Genomic DNA, 22407 nt, shown 5'->3' on the forward strand with positions numbered 1-22407 from the left:
CTTCCCCATTTCTCAGACATGGTAAGAATCTGCATGTTGATAGATATTAATCTCAATAAAAAAAAATACAGTTAGAACACATGAACACGAGACTCAGGTTTATCTAATGCAGTATTGACTACCAGAGTAGACTGTGCATTTGTAATTTACAATTAATTTTTTTTCTATAATGGGAATTGCCTTGCTAAAAATAAGTTGGTGAATTACATCTTGGACAAATATGAAACAAAAAGAACTGTATAAAGCATAGATCTTAGTGCATTACTCCAAACAGTAAAAAGCTTTTCATGTACATGTAAAATGAATGCAATGTTCTACAAATCAGCAGAACATCAAACTTTAAGGGAAAGTACAGTATCGGTTGAGATGAAGATTGAGCTTTCACACTGATACCTTCCTTTGACCACATACAATGGTTACTCTTTTCACAAGTTTGCCAATTACATTGTAGTCTTTTCATTTTGTTCCAAGTTAGGGACACTCTTTTTCTAGCCCATTATGGTAATTCCGTCCCGTCGCGCCTACTATTGTTTACATGTGCAGTCCGTCCCGTCGCGCCTACCATTATGTTAAGTCCGTCCCGTCGCGCGACGGGACGGACATTATGTTGGACAATTATAATTTTCTTATGAATAGAGAATTATTTAATTTAGTGTCATGGATATAGAGCCCCACTAATTCATTGATACATTATGGAATATGAGTGACCAAACTCAAGTCTATCATACAGAAAAAATAATAATTTTGTGTCAAAGTACTGAAAAACATGTTTTTTCAAGAAAAAATGAAGATTTTGGCCCGAAATTTAACTATAATGAGAAAAATGAATACCAGATATGACTTGCTCCTAGGAAGGGTACTCTATGATGAGAATTGATGTTTCCCCTACTTTTGTAGTTTTTGTGCAAATTACTTGAAAAAGTAAAGTCCGTCCCGTCGCACAAAGAGGGCGCTTTTCCTGTTTTACCGCTAATTTACGGAAAAGTCTGACGTCAAATATATTAGACACATACTTTTCTGAAAACTGCAGATTCTCAGCTTTTATATGATATATAACATGAAATACAAGTGTCAATATGAAAATTTAGTCCAAGTGAACACTATTTTTGGATCAGACCCAAATGTACAATTTAGGCCCCATTAGGACCCCTCCTCACCCCCCTCCCCTGGGTCCCAAGGGGGGCACCCCTGATTCTGCCATGAACAAACTTGAAACTACAGTTATCAATGTACAAACTCATAGTATTAACTTAGCTCTATCACTTCTGGTTCTGGAGAAGAAGATTTTTACAGATTCCTTAAGTTTGGGGCGTTTGGGCCCCCTGGGGGCCCCCTGGGTGGGGCATGGTGCCCATTTTAACAAATTGAGTTCCTAACCCCCTAGGGATGCTACCTGCCAAGTTTGGTGAAAATGGGTAATGGGGTTCTCAAGAAGAAGATGAAAATGTACAATTTAGGCCCCATTAGAACCCCTCCCCACCCCCCTCCCCTGGGTCCCAAGGGGGGCACCCCTAATTTTGCCATGAACAAACTTGAAACTACAGTTATCAATGTACTAACTCATAGTATTAACTTAGCTCTATCACTTCTGGTTCTAGAGAAGAAGATTTTTACAGATTCCTTAATTTTGGGGGGTTTGGGCCCCCCTGGGGGCCCCCTGGGTGGGGCATGGTGCCCATTTTAACAAATTGAGTTCCTAACCCCCTAGGGATGCTACCTGCCAAGTTTGATGAAAATCGGTCTTGGGGTTTTCAAGAAGAAGATGAAAATGTAAAAAGTTTACACACGACGAACGACGGACGATGGACGACGGACGACGGACGACGGACGACGGACGACGGACGACGGACGACGCACGACGGACGCCGGACGAAGGGCGATCGCAATAGCTCACTTGAGCCTTTGGCTCAGGTGAGCTAAAAATGAAGAATGCATTTTCAACCCCTTCTGGCGCATGCATCATAAAAAATTACAGCCGAAACAATTAATGAAATCATCGCAATCCAGCTGAGCACTAAGAGCGAGAAATATGCAGCAAGTTAAGTAATGCATATTACTCTACTTGCGCTAATGTTTAGACAAAGTAACCAACTCATTTGATACAATCTGATTTTATTCATTATCATTTTACGCTTTAATTCACAAACAAAAATTCATTTCTTTTAGAATGGTTCTATACACGAGGAAGAGATAGAGCCTGTGTAAAAAGCATCACAAACTCGACCCTGCTGTGTACCTTCAAGAATGCATACAAGATATGCGAAGAGATTTTCAGAAGAAAATTAAAGACTGCATTTCAACCCCTTTTTTTTTCTTCTTCCTTTTCGTATCAATTCGCAAATGATTGACTTTTTATTCTTTCTGAATCTTAATGAAATGATCCACAAGGCTTTCTTGTTGAATAAACAAGGCATGATAACAAAATATTTATCTGTAAAATGTGCATTTTTTTGGGGGGGGGTTAACAGTAGTCGACAAAAAACATGAAAATAAGTTTGCAAGTCTTTTTAGTGATTTTTGCTGTTGCTGTTGTTGACTAGTAAACTTTTTGATTGGATCAGTAAAAAAATAGTAAATCTAGGTATTTACTGGTCTGACAGAGACAGGTTGGACCGGTAGAAAAAATAAGTTTAGTGTGAAGCCCTGCATAAACAGTGGAGCCCGGTTCAACAGACAACATTCAACACCAAGCCCAGCACCAGCAACCGGAAATATGTCATGATTTTGAGGTCAACCTCCCAACACCGACTGATTTTAAGTTCGGTTTTATCGCTGGTGCTAGTGCTAAGATAGCATTAGCACTAGCACTAGCACCGAACTTGAAATCACCCATTGTATCTTCTATACTTTTTCATTCAAAATTGAAGAGGACTCACAGAGCAAGCATTTGATTTAGTAATTTGAAGCAGACACAAAAGTTTATCTTAGTCTTACAAAACTCACCCTTTTGTACAAACGTAAAGTACTACATTTTGTACCATGTATTTCCATGATACTCCACAGCAAATATGAATGAAATTTGCTGAAGAATGTAGTAAGTAGTGCACACACAAGAAATGTTTACATGAAACACATGTACAAGCTGCTGTGTGCACATCCAAAGTATCCTCCACTACAGCAATAGCACTGAAGCAAAGGCAGTCTATCCAGTGAAGGCAATGTTCCTTGCCTTCATTTGCAAAAATATTACTCCTGGCAACTAGCCAAGATTGACCATGGTTCTGATGCCTCTGAAAACAGAATCAAAACAGAAGTGTTCACAACAGCATAACTTTCCTATGAACTTTGTATTGTGTTTGACACCAATATGTGCCAGTTCTCCTGGGAAATTGTAACACCTTCCTTGAGGCAATTAATGAAAGCTCTATTGATCAGCATGATAACCCACACACTGTTTACAAGCAAAATGGGCGACAATTAAAGGACAAGTTCACCTTCATAGACATGTGGGTTGAGTAAATGCAGCAATATTAGTAGAACACATCATTGAGAGTTTAAGGAAAATCGGACAATCCGTTCAAAAGTTATGAATTTTTGAAGTTTCTGCTCACTCAAGACTGGATGAGAAGACTACTATACATGTAGCTTGTGATGTCACATGAGTACAACGATATAAAGAAAGAATAAAGACAATTCAACATATTTTCACTTTTCTCGCCTAACAAAAGAACACTTGACTTCTCTCTTTCAGAAGGCAGGGGGAATAATATTACCCTTAACATATGTCAGTAACAAGTCGAAGAAATGTGCACTTTATTCAAAAAGTAAAGTTTTGTGAAATTCTCTTTTTATTTTCTTTATATGGTTGTACGCATATGACATCATACAATGTAGTAGTCTTCTCATCCAGCAGTGACTACGCAGATACTTTACAAATTCATAACTTTTGAACGGATTGTCTGAATTTCCCCAAACTTTCACTGATGTGTTCTACTAATATTGCTGCATTCACTCAATCCACATGTATATGAAGGTGAACTTGTCCTTTAATGCCCGTTCTGATGATATATTCATACTTCACAAATGTGACTGATTCATCTGACTGATTGGTAATTGAATTTTTAATGTTAGCATTTTTCAATATTTATTGCTAATTTCCAGTATATTCACAATTTTCAACCAGGTAGTTGCGTTAAATGTAACATGCCTACCTCACAAAAAGGGTTATTTCGTGGATCAAATGAATAAAGGTTTGTTTTTATCATGCATTTGCCAAAATTATGAGACTGTTGCCTCCTTTTCTTGTCGCTGTTTTGTGTCTGCGTGTCGTAGCACGCATGTACAGTGCTTGTTGCTGTGGTTATCGGCAGGTTTGATAACTGTGCATGGTTTTAGTGTAATGCCCATATACTGGGCTTCATGTTGTGTGGTTTGCATGGGCCAATATCAGCCACCGCTTAAGCGGGAGCACCGCTTAAACAGGAGAAAAACTTGTCTCCCAACCCCTCCTGATTAAGCTTTGAGCACTGTAATAGAATTGCTACAAAATCATCCAAACCAATCCTTTATAAGTTAATGCTGATGCTACAATGTACTGCATGCTGCTCAAGTGTTCATCACGATTAACATTCTTGCAGTTACCATCTTCATCCATAATGATCAGTAGTTATGAAGAATTTTTGTTTTGAGCATTGGTGACTATCCATGCTGAGATCCTAGCATAAACTGTGCCCAACAATTTTGTCTAAAAAATAACCACACTGTGTACCGTAATGATTGGCATGCACAAAATGTTACAAACGAAGTTTTATGACTGGCTCTGCCACTTAAATTACTTACAAATGTGTGTATGTACAGGTATCATCATGTATTACCATGTGTGCCAGTTAATGCCTTATTATTCAGATGGAAGGTCCCTCCTACTCATAAGGTCTGCTACTACAGTCTGAGTGTATTACTGTATGTACACAATCTGCATCAGCCACCTACATATATACATGCACATGAGTAATCGCACTTGCAAACAGAGATGACGCAGTGCTCTATTGTGACATAACAATGAGGCCACTCCTGACAGCAAAGGCTAAACACTGAGCTGGATTTTGATTTCTGTGCAAAATTGGCAAAGCAATGTCAGAAAACTTACAGTGTTGGCATTCAGATAGTGTTCTTTACAGTGAGACATCAAATAAATATGTGCCCTGTGGATGCCACTCTATTCTAAGTCTAAAAACTTGTGAGATTTAGCATAAACTAGATTGTAACCACACCCCCTCTGTGCATGAATGAGTAGGTTGCTACGAAACTTACCCAGAGAGGGTTTTCAGTGTGTGTCTGTTAAAAGACACACACCAAAGTTTGTGTCTTTTAACAAACTTCGGTGTTTGTTAAAAGTTTCGTAGCAACCTACCCAGAGAGGGTTTTCGGTGTGTGTCTGTTAAAAACGCTACCCCTTGCTCTCTCCTGCAGTTTTTATCGCCCAAAGCGGGGAATTTTTTCTTCAACGTTGTCCAGACATTGTCTGGATAAGGTCTGTTAAAACAGGGTTTTTTGAGCTAAATTTCAGTATTATTTGTATAGGTTCACCTCTATTGAAACCAAAATTACTCATACTGCAAATGAGAGAATTTCCCCTTCCAATTTGATGTTCAAGTTCTATCTTTCAGTGGTTCTGTAATTGTCGTGCAACACTTCTACGCAGTGGTTTGGCATAAACAACATGTTCCTTTATGCAAATTACGCAGCACTGGCAAAGCTTTCCAAGAGTTAACAATACCATATCGCCACACCTGGATCAGTGTTGGCTAACTTGTAACTCTCAAACACCATTTATGTGTCTAACAAAGAAATACCATGCAGTTGACTCTGGAAAGCAAGAATATTGGACTCCAGTACTTTGTGCTGGTGGATACATGGCAAAAGCATTGGGTTGGCAAAACAGGAAGGAGCACGGCAAGACTTTAAGAGGCTCCTAAATAGGAAAGCCTCTTCATAGCATATTATGTAAAACCACTCCCTCTATTGGGACAGGGGGGGGGGGGAAAGTTGCTGGCAACATGTCGCAAGAGTATGCAAAGACCTAACTCTTTTCAAGGCACAGTCCAAACAGCTGGTATGGGAGGCAGAGTTTCATTGACAGGAAGTTGACAAGTCACAATGCTATCAATAGACAGAGATTAGCACAATGCTGCCAAAGAGACTGCCTGTTGCTCTTCATGACTAATTGTTTAAACTTATGTTCAATCCAATATACTGTAGATTTCCTTCTCCTCCCAATAGCAGAAATACCCAGCAGGAATGCCCTAGTGAAAAGGACAAATATCTTGCTGACTAACCAGACAATGCTGTCTAATAATCAATTAATTGATCATGCAGTTATAGTCAATTTTTACTCACCAAAGCACTCTTGCCTACACCACCTGATCCAAGAACCACAAGCTTGTATTCTCGCATTTTGTGAAGCGTTGGTCAACAGCCACGTCCAAAGATAGATCTGTAGAGAAAAAAAAAAATGATATGACAATATTAAGGTATTTATATATCATTCCATCAGAGTTTCACATGGGAAGTAAAACTAATACTGCAAAATAACTGAAATATTTACTCGTCTGAGATGGTTTGAAGATGGCACTACTTACTAGCAATATTTTTACTAGCAGCTGTAGGCAAATTTTATCTACAATGTCTCATTCCTTTAAAATGGGACAGCACTGCAAACATGAAATACAACAAATCAAATGATCATCTCCATTACTTTGTTGAGGATATAATTCCTTAGTTTATATCTTCTAATGCAATTCAGTAGGCTCATGAAATCATTTTACAAATAAGAAAAGTATTATAACTGAGAATCTATGATTATACAATACCATGTTTGTGGGCCTTTGAAGCACAAAAAAATACTGTGGAAAATTAAAGATAATATAAAGTTTTGGTACCTCAAAAGTTTCCCTGAGTTTCCTTGCCTTAGTTTGTGTTTCAGGTTAAAGTACCTTTCATATAACTAACACTGTGAGACTTACTCGCCCCAAAGTTCACTCATGTCTTAGTAATCATGCAGTAATGGTTTCGTACCAGAGCAGAGCGGGCTCCAAAAAATTCGAACGAGCAGTTAGTTTGACTCGACGCGGTACCGCGACAATCAGTATACACGTATTGTACGAAACCATTATTGCATGATTACTAAGTCTCGAGAGCACTTTGGGGCGAGTGAGTCTCACAGTGTTAGTTATGAAAGGTACTTTAACCTGAAATACAAACTAAGACAAGGAAACTCAGGGAAACTTTTGAGGCACCAAAACTTTATATTATTTTGAATGCAAATGACAATGCACTTCACCCTCATGTTCCACAGTAAGGTCACAACAGGCTCCTAGAGCTACTGTTATTCCTGGGCTCTGTTTTATGAAGAGTTATATGATTATATCATTAATTTCTATGGTAAGTTTATGGCAGTCTGTGTGGCAAGGAAATTTATAATCTGATCTCTTCAATAATATACTCTCCCATTGTCAATGCTTGCATGTTATGAATCAACAGTATTACCATTGCTGGTATTGATAGAGACAAAGAAAAAAAAAAAGAGTTCCAGTTTCCAGTTTACCCATGATTGCAGTTGATACATTTATGGAACATGAGACACACACAGGCACACATCATGGGTTTGTTACAAGATCACACACAATTATAACTACCTTCAGTATCTGCAACTAATACGTCTACGTGTTTGTAAGTGGGCACAAGGCAACCACATTACCAATCACCGAGCATTGTTGGTGTCTTTCTTTGTTTATCAAGGCATAGTTTATACAAGCGTACTACCAGTAGTTGATTTCCTAGAGGCAATCAACACAGGATTTCCCCAATTGGAACCAAGAAATTATGTTCATGTAAGCAAATTGTTGATTTGTAAATGTTCAATTGCCAGAAAATTCCATGAGTAGCAACAACAACAAAAAACAACTACAACACTGTGTTGACTCAAGCGAAGTTGACTTCAGCAATGTCTACTGTATATCTTTCCTTTGGAGCAAGAACAAACAAGAACTAGAAATGTCGCTATGGTGACTGGTATGCCTCCGCCATTTGCATGATTCTCCTAATAGGTCTAGATAGTACATGTGGACAATGTGTGATTACATTTTCACAATATTGGCAAAATATTAAAATGACAAGTTTGTAACAAATGTGTTGAATGTCCACCTTTCTTGACCTAGGTTTCATTGGATGAATAGGAGAGCATGTATTTGGGGATTTAAGGACTTTAACTTGACTTTGACCCATTCATATGTATATATGCATTGAGGTATGGAGAAAAAGTGCAATTTCTGTATTGAATAGCAAATTGTTACCATTTTCATCTGGCCTGTGACCCTAAAATTCATAAGATAATCACTGTCAGGCAGAACATCCTATATTATAATCGCGTAAGGATGGCCCCCATGCCTTCCCGTGGTTTATTTTGTGCGGCTATCTCCTCCGAAGCCGCCGGCTCCGGGCCCCCGAGACCGGTGCCGTCGGCAGCGGGAGGGTCTCTTCTATTTCCCGTTCGGGTTTCGTCCGCGCTCCTCCTCCGTGTCGACGTCGAGAGCGGTACAAAAAACAAGGAAAAACAAAAGACAAACACCGACATGCAGCGTTTGCGCGCTGGTATCCCGCGTCAGTGCGTGGCGAAAGCTCTATCATCGTTCTTGGACGCACACACACGCACACGATATATAAAAAACGGGTTATATGCAGCTCGCGCCAGCTCGCAGGCTCAGGTCGCACACACAGAACTCTATACAATCTGTGGCGGTAGCACAGTGAGCATTCTCGCTCGCCCAGCTGATCGTTCGCGGAGACATGACACACACACTATGGGTACCGGGTACGGGCAATATATCGCAGAGAGATATGTGTATGCATTGAGCCTGTCGCTGTGTTGCATTTATTGCATATCATGATGCGTACTCGGTACACGGGAAGCTACGAATGCCGTATTTTATTTCCAAAACTGCAGGATCCTCTGCAGCTCAGCTACGTCATTCAGTTTGCTCTCAAGTCGGGTATCATTGTACTCAGACCGTTTAGCAGTGATGTCGACGGCTAAATATCCACTTAAATTTTGTTCTTGCCGATCGTTCCTTTCCATATCAGATTACAGGCCTGCGCCTGTGTGTGTATGTGTATTGACGATGGTTTATATACACGAAACACACTATCTGCGTGCACGTTGATATGGGCTCTCATATGGTAATACAGTATACGGCTCGGTCATACTTGGGCATTTACGTACAGTTCGCCATTGGCGTGCCCAAATGAAAACAGTGAATGCTGCTATTTTATTGTATTTTGCACAACTACAGGATACTGTGCAGCTCAGGTACGTCATTTAGTTTGCTCTCACTTCGGGTATCATTGTCAGACTGTTTAGGACGGCTAAATATCCACTTAAATTTTCATCCTTGCCGATCGTGCCCTTCCATTTCAGATTACACGCGCCGCTGTCCATTCGTCATAGCCGCTTTAACATGAATATTCATAAGATATGTGCGGACGTAGAGGAAAACCTCGCTTTGCCGACCACCTATTTTTGAAATTACCGTACAAGTGGAAATAAAATGGGTGGTTCTTTATGGTCCATCAAACCAAGTTTTGGTGATGAAAATAAAACAGAGGGAGCAAATGAAGACAAAAACATTTTTCTTTCCCCCCATAACGTGGGAAAAGAAATATTAAAGAAAAATACGAGGCCCTGAGACCCATGGATTCCAACGGGTGCCTACTTATTAACATAATGACTTCGGACATGTGTCATGGACAAATGAACTATTTCCTTCCCTTCCCTAGAATAAAATAATCATTCGTCCCTATAGTATACTTTTGTTCTCTTTTTGTGTGTGTGTGTTGTTGTTGTTTTTTATGCACATCCAGACCCTCTCGATCCTATTCCTCCAAATAAAGGGGGTAAAACAAAAAAAAATGACAATACAAACAAAACACGAAAATTAGTAAAATAAGGAAATAGAAAAAAAATTATTTGAAGTCAAAAACAAAAAACATCAAAAATCCGAGTCAGATTGTCAGGTCATTTTCTAAAAGGCCTTATTTCGTTGATGCAGACACGTGTTCTCACACTCTTATATCCTGTACAACTGAGCAGTGGAATACTTAGCGTACTTCCAGTGAAAATTCTATAAACACAAAACACCACAATTTTTTTGATGAAAACAAACAAACATGAAATATATAAAACATGAAGTAAGAAAATACCACAAAAGTCCGAGTCACATGAATGGGTGGTTTAATGAAAAGTCTGACTTTGTCTATATAGACACATGTTCTCGAGAGGAAATTAAAGAACATCAGAATGAGAGAGAGAGAGAGAGAAGGGGGGAACAATGAATGATCCATCAAGTGCATTTCGTTCAGAAACAAGTCATAACCGTCAGATGAGATTGTCATCGGGTGGAAGGAGCACAGACGGGTTTTTCAAATAAAAACGTCGGAAAAGGGATATAAATGATGATATATAACCCATTTGCATCTTTTTATTGAACCGAAAAGGTGTTTGTGTGTGTGTGTGTGTGTGTTATTATGTGTGTGTAATGATCGATCAAACAGGTGTATTAACATTAGGAACGGACGACAACTTATTAGATGGGATTGCGTTGGGAGGGAAAATGATTTTATAATGAAAATGTGGTAAAAGAAGTATGAATCATGATATACAATGTAAGCTTCTTTCAAGCTTACAAATGAAGAGAAAAGATGTGTGTCTGTGGGGGCCAGAGAGGATCGACTCATGTATATTAAAAAAAAACACATAAACAAACACGAAGTTCTTTCGCTTCAACTAATAAAACGGGGCGAAAGAAATATATATAAATCTAAAAATATGGGGCCCTCAGACCCGTGGATTTCCACGGGTGCTGCTAGTGCATAAATATGTACGTTTCAAGATAACTTGAGCAACTTCCGAGATATGGAGGAAAAAGTTAGTTCAGCACTTTTCACTTGATCTTTGACCTTTTGACCTTTGAGGCAAAAAAAAAAAGAAAAAAAAAACTTTCCAGAGAATCTCTATTAGGTTATTATGCATACACCAAGTGTTAAAAAAAAAATCCTGCTGGCATTGTATAAACATGAGGGTAATAGTAAAATTTTGAAGTGTTGCCCTTGACCTTTGACCCCTGACCTTTGACCCCATGAACCCTAAATTGTCTAGATAATCACTGCCAGTCAGTACGTATGTATATATACTATGTTCCATGAAGATAACTTGAACAATTTCCAAGGTATGGAGAAAAAAGTGAAGTTTTTACATTTTTACTTGACCTTTTGACCTTTGACCTCATGACCCCAAACTTTCACCAGAGAATCTTAATTGGGCAATACATGTATACACTAAGTTTCAAGAAAATATCTTTAGGCATTGCATAGATATGGTGGAAATAGTGAAATTTTATGTATTTGACCTTGACCTTTTGACCTTTGACCTTGAGCATGTGCACCGAAAAGTTGATAGGCACAACTTCACCCCCTAATACACATACATGCCAAGTTTCATTCGGATACCTCAAAAGGCTTTTTGGTTACGCTGTCCACAAAATTCATTACGGATGGACGGAAGGACAGACAGATGGACGGACGGAAGGACAGATGGACGGACAACCCGAAAACATAATGCCTCCGGCACCACTTCGTGGCGAAGGCATAAAAACGGTAAGTGAAATTCCTGCATTAATGAATCATTCAAGATTTATATAGGCCAACATTCACGTCACCGCAAGTCACCACACACGCTAATTTTACGAGAACATACACATTTGTACACATGAAGTAGTGACTGAGCAGTGTACAATTTTTTTCGGCCGTAGGCAAATTCAATTTCATAATTTATGGCCAAAGTAAGATCACATTTGAATCGTAAGGAAGCTGAAACCGGACGCAACGTGTCCCAAGCATCATATAGTGGTGACAGTCATGCCCCATGGATTTTTCTCACACTATAAACACATCTGACAAGCTTTTCTTCATAACTCAAAGAAAACCCTTTCTTGACCAGAAGCCATTTTATAGACTTTGTACAAGACCATGTTCAATACACTGTAGGGAAGCACACAAAAGGTGGCACACCCGCAGAATTACTGTACATCTACCAGACTGTACATATCCAGATGTCTCTAAATTAAGTATGCACTAGATTGCACAATTTATAGCTTTATAGTGTTGCAAAATCTCACTCCTTGATGCTCTCTGACCTTACATTACAGAAAAAAGGATGTGAATCCACACTTCACTTGTAATAGCTTGCTGTGCAACAACTGAGGTGATTGTGCGGTAAGCCGTGCGTGAAAAAAAAAACATATATGAAGACCATTTTACAATCTCAAAATATCAATAACTATCAAAAATGTCAAAAGGATCCTAGACCCTGAGATTACCATCAGTATTGAATTCTCTGAGCTTTCTAGTACATGTACTACTGTCCTGAGAAGTATACAGTGTAGGCTACATTTCAACCTTTCGTGTTTGCCTTTTGTTCAAACTTGTGGATATGCTGCATAATATTACACATTAGTTTATTCAGTGTTTGAGTCACATGAAAAACATGTGTAGCATCCCACCAAAAGCCTGAGAATTACAATATTATTAATGTACCAATCAACATCTCACTACCCACCTCTTTGCTCCTCTAGTGCTATTTATTCTTGTAAAGCAGGTCTATGCATTCAAGTTTTGTAAATGCCACAAAGATTCTTGCAAACCAACACTGGGCTACACATGTCATCAATTACTTCTGATTCACTTTTAATTTCTGAATTCTGCTCTCTTTTGAAAAGTGGAGCTTGGTCTAAGAAAGGCCCAACTTTTCAAGCAAAGACAATATACAGTGTAGGTAAATACAGGTAGTCATGGCCAGCGTAGCACTAGCATACAGTATGCACATGTCCATTATTTTTCACGCACGGCTTACCACACAATCACCTCAGTCGTTGCACAGCAAGCTATTACAAGTGAAGTGTGGATTCACATGCAATCCTTTTTTCTGTAATGTAATTTGGTTTCACCACTCCAGCAGTGGTTTTTCCAAAACAGAGATGTGCCTGAACTTACTATTGCTGGCAGTGATTCTGTAAGCAGGGAAAAGTCGTAAAATTTGATCAGTTTTCATAGTCGCTGCCATACCCGAGCTAGTGTGAGAGCTTTTTTTTCATCCCCCCCCCCCCAAACCCCAGTTGCGCCACCCGCACATATAGCTTGCATCAGGGCCCCGTTTCATAAAAAGTTGATATGATAGCAACTCTTGCTGGGATGGCAATTGTCATGGTAACAGCAAGAATCCAGCTTCCTGATTGGCTGTTGCTATTGGAAGTTGCCATTCCAGCAAGAATTGCTATCCTAATATCTGTTATGAAATGGGGCCCAGCAGATCACCTCTACTCTGGTCCTGCTCAGCTGGAATCAAGGACAAAGGGGAAATTTGGGTTAATTTGGATTCGACCCTTGGGAGTGCTTTATTACAAAAGTAGTAAATTTTTTTGTTTATTTATGAAAGAATGAAAGAATCCTTTACTTTCATGTTTGACTGATGTATGGGGAAAAGAGGTCTTGATAGAATTAAAGATTGCAATGAAGTTCTCTCCATACACATTAGAACCTTGTGTAAGCTGAGACAACACTGCCTGCACAATTACTTGCCTGCTGTCTGCACAGTAAACATCCGAGTCTGCTATGGTGCACTGGATGCACTATCTATAAGTCCGGCAAAGACTAGTGGCAGTGCAAGTGGCCAGTGGCAGTGCACTGCAGCAGTGGGAAGGATAAGGGTTGCATTGCACTTCCACTAGTAGTAGTAGTAGAGTGTCTGATCGCACACTGCCAACCTTCAGACAAAACATGCCCCTATCTTATAACACGCAAGTTTCACAGAACACAATGGAGCCACGAGCCTATGCTGTTTTGACCCAGCATTTTTGTGCCAAATTCGCCTTTATTGCCAAATCCCCAGACCATGCCATTAACAAATCCTGACAAATTTGGTACCATATGAAAGAGGAAGTTTTTCTCCAAATTTTATCAGAACGGCGGTACATGAATCCGACAATAAATTGATGTAAACATCGATAGAAGCCCATCTATCCCCATACAGCGTCTGCTTCGGTACTTATATCGCCGTGAGACATGCTAGTAGTTGAGGATATGCTGAATCCGATGGTGCGGTTAGTTTTTCGCTAGCTCCACGTCTTGGTGTGGGGATATCGCCTTGAAGATACCCCTTGCAATAATTTTTTGGTCACAGCGAACGTTTTAGGCGTGGCTTCATATGCTAGAATCCAAAGTAACTTAGCGCGAAGGTACTCATGCATATATATGTAAATTCAACACGCATTGCCGTCTACATGGCCTCTGCGGTGTGTGGATCGCGTGTGCATGCAGCGCAAGCAATGCAGCGAGCTATCTGTGTGTGTGTGTGTGTGTGTGTGTGTCCGATCAGTGAGCAGCTGCAGGAAACTGAGCTGTCGCTTGCGATAGCTCTACAACACGTATCACACGTACAGTATGTAGCACTCTGTAAATTGGATACAGCCACACTCACAAGTCACGTACGTCGTGGTTTGAAAACGGAGAACATCTAGCTCTAGACTCCACTAAAGTTCTATCTACTAGTATTAGTTTACATGTGGATTGGTAATGATCTTATCGTTGTTTATTTATATTTCGAAAGTGCACTCGCGATGCTCGAGTCACTGGCACTGAGAAGTCGATTGTGAATGTCCGCTTGCCAAGTAAGAAGTAGGCGTACTGTGTGGTTGTGGTACTTCTGCAAATTTGTATTACGAATACCCGATCGACAAAAAGGGCGTGCAGAAAATTTCAGAAGACTCTTACTTGGTCATTTATGCACGTACGAATAGTAGTAATGTGGCATTAATTCCAAGCCTGTAGAGGATGTACTACTGTAAAAGAGGATATTTTCGTGCGACCAATTTTTCGCACTCGGCGGGGTTAGAAGAGTTTAGCGTGTTTTTAATCGCGGAATCAAAACGTCAACTACTGGCACATATGACAAGCAAAAATATATGCGTGCTTTTATTTTCGCGTAGTTTCTGGTTGCGCGAAATGCACGAAAATTTCTACACCGCGAAAATTTCCACTTTCACAGTAGTACTACTAGTAGCTTACATATTTCACGCGAGCTACTTGCACCTGCTCTCAACAATCAACTGCATTTTCTTTGAACCATGCTCGCCACACCGGCTGCCCTGGCTGACAATCGCGATGCTCTCTCCGCTGCTCCCATTTTACCGGCGGGGCTACGCCTGCGATATGCGAGGTTACGTAGGGCGCTCAAACTACTGCGAATCGAATGTCTAGTAGCGAGCACGTACGTACGCACGCAGCGCACACGGGTATGACAACACAATTAGGGGGAGTGGCTTCTGTGCTGGTTACGCATTTTAGCTAACCGCTGTGCGCTCATCAACTGGTTGCTGGAGATCCGCACGCTCATGCAGCTTCTCAGCACTAATTCCGAACATGATTTGGACTGTGTTTTGCTCGTTCTCGGCGAGAAAAAGTTGTAATATTGGCGTGATTTCAAAGCTTAATTTTTTGAGATAGGAACATCATTTCGTCAATGAAATTTGAAATATGTCTCTTAGTACTGACAGAATTCTCTTTCATATGAAATTGTTCATAATCGGCTTTTGAAAGAATTTGAAAAGTTAGAAAAATACTCCAGACACCCTACTAGTACTACTAGGTTCTAACAAATTTATGGGGTCTACAGTTAGGCCTAACTGTTTAGTTAGTCTATCTAGCTAGACCGAGACACAGAAAAGTTCGCCTGTTTGGATGAGTTTTACAACACTTTTGAATACTTTGACGGTGATCCTTATTCCTTGAAGGCAGACGTCACCTAGTTGGTAATCATGTAGAAATGCACACCACGCACATCTACCATTTCCTTCCTTAATTTGTTAATGAAAACTTCTTGTAGCTATCAGAAATGTCAAGATGGATCATATCTGACGGTTTTATGAAATTTCATAGTCAATTACAGAAGAAAAGTAGCTGATTTTGACTCAAAAGTACGCCGATCGATGGCTGTGTCAGCGTAGCATGATGGATGATCGATTATGTGGAAGAGCGATATAACGATGATAATCGATCGTAGTAGTCTGTGATACAGCCACTTGTTTGGTGTTTAACCACAATAGTTACGTCGGCTCGACAGTAAAATGTGGAAGAAAGAAAGTGATCTTGATGCGTCTGTTTTTTTATCGTTTTAGTTAATTTTCTCCTGCGTGTGACTGTATATCTGTCAACATTTTTGCTGACTAAATGATGGACAGATATTATGTGTACAAAATGTCAGTAAAAGATACATGAAAAAATGGGAATTATCCATCATGAATATTGCATTTTATAATAAAATAGATTTTTACTACAAAACAAAAGCAAATACTGGGGTTGCAGTTTTTGTATACATAATTTTAAAAAAATGAAATGGGAAAAGTAAATGCTATCATAAAAACAATTACTTTCTACTAAATTTACTGTATAAGTTGAACCTATCAATTAAAAACAAATTACTATTTCAATTTCAATATTCTGTTTCAAGGTAAAATTGGCACTTTATGAGAAGTCCACAATATTAACGTTAATACATGATTGTATAACATAACATCAGTTCGGGAAACCCACTCACAAGGGGGGCCCCTCCTTATAAGTAACCCGTCCCCCTTATAAGTAACCCCGTCCCCCTTATAAGTAACCCCCGGGGCACCCCTTATAAGGAGTCTCCACGCTTTTTTGCAATGCAACGCGAAAATGAAAGGACTGCGGCAATTCGCTTGATTATGTCCATAAAGCTTCACAAGTTTCCTAGTTACTCACGAAATTTGAGCAAAATCGGATTGAGGCATCATATCTAAAATCATGGATTTAAATGCGATGTCAAACGACCCTTGCGAATGCTGAAATGCGAGCGATTACTGGCGCGAGTGTCGCCAGGCGCGGCGGCGCGGCAATGCTTGAGTGCAGACGTGGCGACTGAGTACGAGAGAGTCTCCGTACTCAGTCGCCACGTCTGCACTCAAGCATTGCCGCGCCGCCGCGCCTGGCGACACTCACGCCAGTAATCGCTCGCATTTCAGCATTCGCATGGGTCGTTGGACATCGCATTTAAATCCATGATTTTAGATATGATGCCTCAAACCGATTTTGCTCAAATTTCGTGAGTAACTAGGAAACTTGTGAAGCTTTATGGACATAATCAAGCGGATTGCCGCAGTCCTTTCATTTTCGCGTTGCATTGCAAAAAAGCGTGGAGACTCCTTATAAGGGGTGCCCCGGGGGTTACTTATAAGGGGGACGGGTTACTTATAAGGAGGGGCCCCCCTTGTGAGTGGGTTTCCCGAACTGACATGCACTTTTGTAATACTATTCTCATTAATTTATTATTTAAATTAGGCCTATAAATTTTGTAGATAACTAGAAACAAATCCCCTTTGAATTCAACTTCCTTCTCATCTTCTTTTCTCTTTCTCTCTCCCTCCTATTACCATAATAAATAGCCTAACCTTTTTCTTCCACTTTTCCTTCAACCTCATTCTATTCCCTTCAACAACTTTTGTCTTGATAAAATTAATACTTGCCACAATATTTAGAGAAAGGATCAATGTCTAAATCCTGGTATGAATAATCTGTATCAATAATTTGAAAAGTGATAATTATGATAGTGGCAATGAAAACAAAGAACTATCACAATACTATAGCTCACTTGGACCTTCGACTCCGGTGAGCTAACTAAAAAAATACGAAAAAGAAAATAGGGGCTACCATACCGCTACATGTATTGCACGAGTCAAGTTCGATATTGTTAGTACTTAAGACATCTAAGCGGCTAATTAGAGACTACCAGAATCGATTATAATCGTTGACATCGTTCTCAGCGAAATCGGTGCACTGCTAACATCGGAGACTATGTTCGCGACCGACATACTTTTCAACTCCAATTTCTCATTTTTCTTACCTTTTCGGCTTTCTAGAAATTCTAATTCCATGAAAACTCTCTGATATGGTTCAATTTAGCATCTCCAATAGCTGCACAAAATTTTATTGACAAACGGCGAAGCGAACGGTAGGTGTGCATTTCTACATGATTACCACGTAGTTTCCGCGGAACATATCCCTGACGATACAGACTGGTTTTTCGGTCTAGCAAGATCAACAGCTAGCAAGCTCCACTTCGACTGCTTGCCCATCATTCATCAATGCAATGAGAAAGATCGGATCTGACAGGAGGACGCCATAGGCATAGCACAGGTCTAGTACAGTAAGGAGCGGCCAAAAATCGGCATACATTGCATTGTAGGGCCTACGACGTTACATCTAGTATTACAACTTACATTACGAGGACAATAGGAGACGTCCTACAGTGCAATCAACAGTGACAAAATACCCACACCATGGTGTCAATTCAAATCATGCAGAAGCGTGTAGGTAAACTGGGGAAATTCATCTTTTTTCATACTTACTCGTCACCAAAACGACGTTCCGAAGTGAAAGACTCGGCCAATTATTCAGGTGATCTCCACTCCAGCCTGTGACACTCTGCGCGGCACCAACATACAGCTACTTTTGTCGCACGCGCACGTACTATACGTTGGGTGTACATGGTCCTTCCATATCCATCTGCGTAGCACGTACGCGTGCGTGTGCGTACACCCAACCGGCAGCGATATCCGTAGATCCCATACACACGCTGCATGTACCAGTACGGATTTTGGACAACACGCCATCCCATTTGGGACAACATACTCAAGTACTCTTCCGCCGCCCGCGCCCGCGACGCCCACAAGCGCAAACGTACATCACAAGCCCCGTGAAGGTCTGGGCGAGGTCTGGTACATTGGTGGCCGGTGAAACAGGGATGACGTCATCACTCAGTCAAATTGTCGGCGATTTAAATCTGATAGATAAATAAAAAGAAAGAAACTACTAACTTTGATAGCATGTAGAGTCCCTTTGACGGGACTCTAATAATCATTAGAATGTCTGGAGAGCATTCGTCCATGTGTATTACATAAAATGTTGGACCTTCAGTTTTGCCACTGCAAGTGGAAAAGTTCTTCATCTGAATGTCACACAACCATGACAGTATTTGTCGTGACCTCAAGTTCATCATGGCACTGCTCTTTGATTATCATCACCTGCGTGCGGTATAATAACAAGAGAGAAAGTGGACCGAAAACGAATTCTGGAATATTCAATTACATGTATATTAAGGGCTTTTTACACTTGTAAATTTTTGCTTAGCCCCGGACCAACGGTGGGGCTAAGGGGGGGCCTTAGCCCCACCGTTAGTACGGGACGCGTGTTTTTTTTTTTAGACGGCGCAGATTGGGGAAACTAAAAATCTATCGGGGACCCTATCCCTAAACCTAACCCTAATCCTAATCCTAACCCTAACCATCAAACCCTAACCCTAACCCTAACCCTAACCCCAACCCTAACCCTAACCATAACCATAACCATAACCAAAAACCCTAACCCAACGTTTTTCCCATAGGTTTAACACGCACCATGCCCCAATCTGTGCCGTCTTAAAAAAAAACGCCGTACGGGACTATCCTTAGCCCACTTTCTGTTTACACTCGTTTTTGCCAAAGTGGGCTAGCCCCACCGATAGTACGGTACTATCTGGCCCTGCAAAATAGCAGGGGTTAGCACCGCAATTGCGGTGCCAAGCAAGTGAGTGTAAACAGAACGAAAAAATAATCCTGGGCTAAGCGACGGAGACGAAGTCCGACCCTCACTGACCAATCAGAAACGAGGTGCTGCCGGTGCGTGCGTGTACGTGTACAGTACACAGCGTATAATTATGAATATTCGTGTGGTTTGGAAAGTCCGGGGCTAAGAAATACGAGTGTAAAAAGGTCAGTTTTCTCCTTAGCCCCGGACAAGAGATAGTACGGGACTAATTGGCGAGTGTAAAAAGCTGAAAAAATTGGTACGGGACTAACGATAGTCCGGGGTTAAGAAACACAAGTGTAAAAAGCCCTTTAGATTTTAAAGAATCGGTGATATTGATCGCAACCACTGTCATTTTTATCATCGGGCAATTCTCCGATTGACTCAATACTAGTATACTCGGGACAGTCATGAATTCTCGCTATCGCCAATGACGTAAAAAGTACCCGGATGTTGATTTAAGCGTCATTTACGGTGCATTATGGGATAGTCCGGTAGCAAAATCACTTCCGTTCGTACGCGCGTGATACGTGACTAATGCGATTTACACACACAACCGACTGTATTCTACGTGTACTTCCGGTTTTCTCGACTTGAATTACAGCTTTAATATGATTTGAAATTTCTCCATTCTTAAGAAATTGCTGTTACTACAACTATTGGTTGTTGCTGCGAAGCTGCCATGTGTTGTTCGCACGACAATAAATGAAAAAAATCTGCAGAAATAGGACCCTTACTGGCATGCGAGACGTGACGTGGCCGCGTGGGTGAAGTTTGCGGGTGACTCCACAGCGCAGTACGTGCACGCGCGACCTACTAGTAGTGGTAGTATAGTAGCACTAGGTAGTAGGCCCAGTGCTTACATACATTGTACGTACTTACTTGGAAGAAATTGCTTCGGAGACAGGATAAGTTCGAGATCACTGTTCGTTCCCGATTGTGTTCGCGACATTTCGACAGAGAACAATAAAAGAAAAAAAAAGATGGGCATTCCATGACGATATACTGTATATCCAGGCGGGTTAATATTTTCCAGCATATTTTCAGCGTATGCAGAGATGACTGATTTGTGATGTACGCCGTACCGGTATGTGTTAGCTTATGCGTTGCGTGCAGTGTGGTGCATGCTATTAATGCAAGGACGGCCGCCGGCGGCGGGGACTACAGTGTACGAGTACGGTATCGACAGGCCTGGCCACTCGCTGGCTCGGGCGGTATACAGCGGCCTACTGTATTAGTATCCGTGGTCGGCGCTGCGCTATAGGTAAGGTACACGTACGCGCACGCTAGCGTTGTGCAAATTATGCCCCGCGCCGGAAGTGCCCTTGCTACCAAGTGAACTAAATCTTGACGAGAAAGCCACATCCGGGTACTTTTTACGTCATTGGCGATAGCGAGAATTTTGCGGTATAGTATAGGTTGCCTACCTATACTTTGGTCGACGATTTCCAATAGCAGATTATACCCTCGGCCCCTTGAATGTCATCATTGCTTTTTAACAAAGAATATTCAGAGAATATTAAATCCTAGATTATGCGAATAACATGAAGTATGATTGGAATTCTATTCATAATGAAGTATTACAAGTCGATAAGGTTTTGCATGTCCCAGGGGGTTCAAGCAGGGAGGTGTTAGAAAAGGAGAGACATGCAACTCTTCGTAATTCATGCAAACACATGTTTTGGTTCAAAGCGTTACAATGGGATGTCTAGCATTCCACTATACGCTTTGAAGTCATGCTCTGCACCGCTCTAGTTGCAAGGCGAAGTTCGGAGACGAAGAACGCATTTCACCTTTCGTTGAATTACAAGCTTTCGTATTTCCCCGTGAAATTTTAAATGAAATACTCGAATTGATTAAGAGTAGTTTAGGAAAGAATTCAATATTATGAACATGTATTTCTAGTTTCTTCGTAATGCGCAAATTGAAATGAAATGAAAATTAGGCCATCTTAAAAACCTAATGTTTTTCTATAATGCGCACATTTCCGCATGTTATAGTTTTCCATCCTTTAATCTAATCTAATTTATAGGCCGATATCCTTTGATCCCATATAGAGTCCGATGCCATCGCTCAAAAATTTAGTACGGGTGTACCGACTGTATACGGCCTATGTAGGCCTATACCAGATTGGATCTGCCCCACAGATAGGAAGACAATGGATTCATGTATCATTGCATAACCATCGATCCAACACAATGACCACAGCCACTCTCAAAGAAAATAATGTATATATGTTTTTGTGATGGTATTACTTTTCGCTATCCTTCATGAGCAATAGGGTCTATAATGGTAAAGAAAGTGGATGTGGGAGTAGAAATTGCGCATTAAAAAAAAAAATCTTAACAGGGCGGGCGTCCGGGCACTAATGACACATTGATCTGTAAATAACTATTTTTGAAGATTGTACCATTTCGAGTTTTATTCGTCGGAATTGCGCGGAAAAGTGATAAGATCGTGATGTCATCGACTTTCTAGGACGACAGCATTTCAAACACTTTATATTATTATTGTGGGTTTTGCAGGTATAACGCTTTAAGTTTAACGTTATCATTTTACTGTTAAAAATGTACATTTGCATTATGTCAAGCATTATATATAAAATATTTTTCAACATTCGAATGATTAATATGGGTAATTCTAATTTGATACATGCAGATATGGGGATGAAAAAAATAGCATGATTGAATTGTACACAATTTGGTAAGAGAGAGGGAGGAG

At 40.5% G+C, this 22407-nt stretch overlaps 1 protein-coding gene across 1 annotated transcript in view; it reads right to left on the reverse strand.

Annotated features, from left to right (window-relative positions):
- Positions 1–18553, reverse strand: part of LOC139745577 (ras-related protein Rap-1b-like) — a 38289-nt gene extending 19736 nt beyond the window's left edge. Inside the window, 2 exon segments of the mRNA XM_071655971.1 lie at positions 6337–6433; positions 18471–18553. Of these exon segments, the coding sequence (XP_071512072.1) occupies positions 6337–6393 (57 nt within the window). The 5' untranslated portion in view covers positions 6394–6433; positions 18471–18553.
- Between the last annotated feature and the right edge of the window lie 3854 nt (positions 18554–22407).

Source organism: Diadema antillarum, unplaced genomic scaffold (genome assembly GCF_040938485.1).
Source record: "Diadema antillarum isolate AM-2024a unplaced genomic scaffold, OU_Dant_1.0 seq00001278_RagTag, whole genome shotgun sequence".
Taxonomy (NCBI): Eukaryota; Metazoa; Echinodermata; class Echinoidea; order Diadematoida; family Diadematidae; genus Diadema; species Diadema antillarum.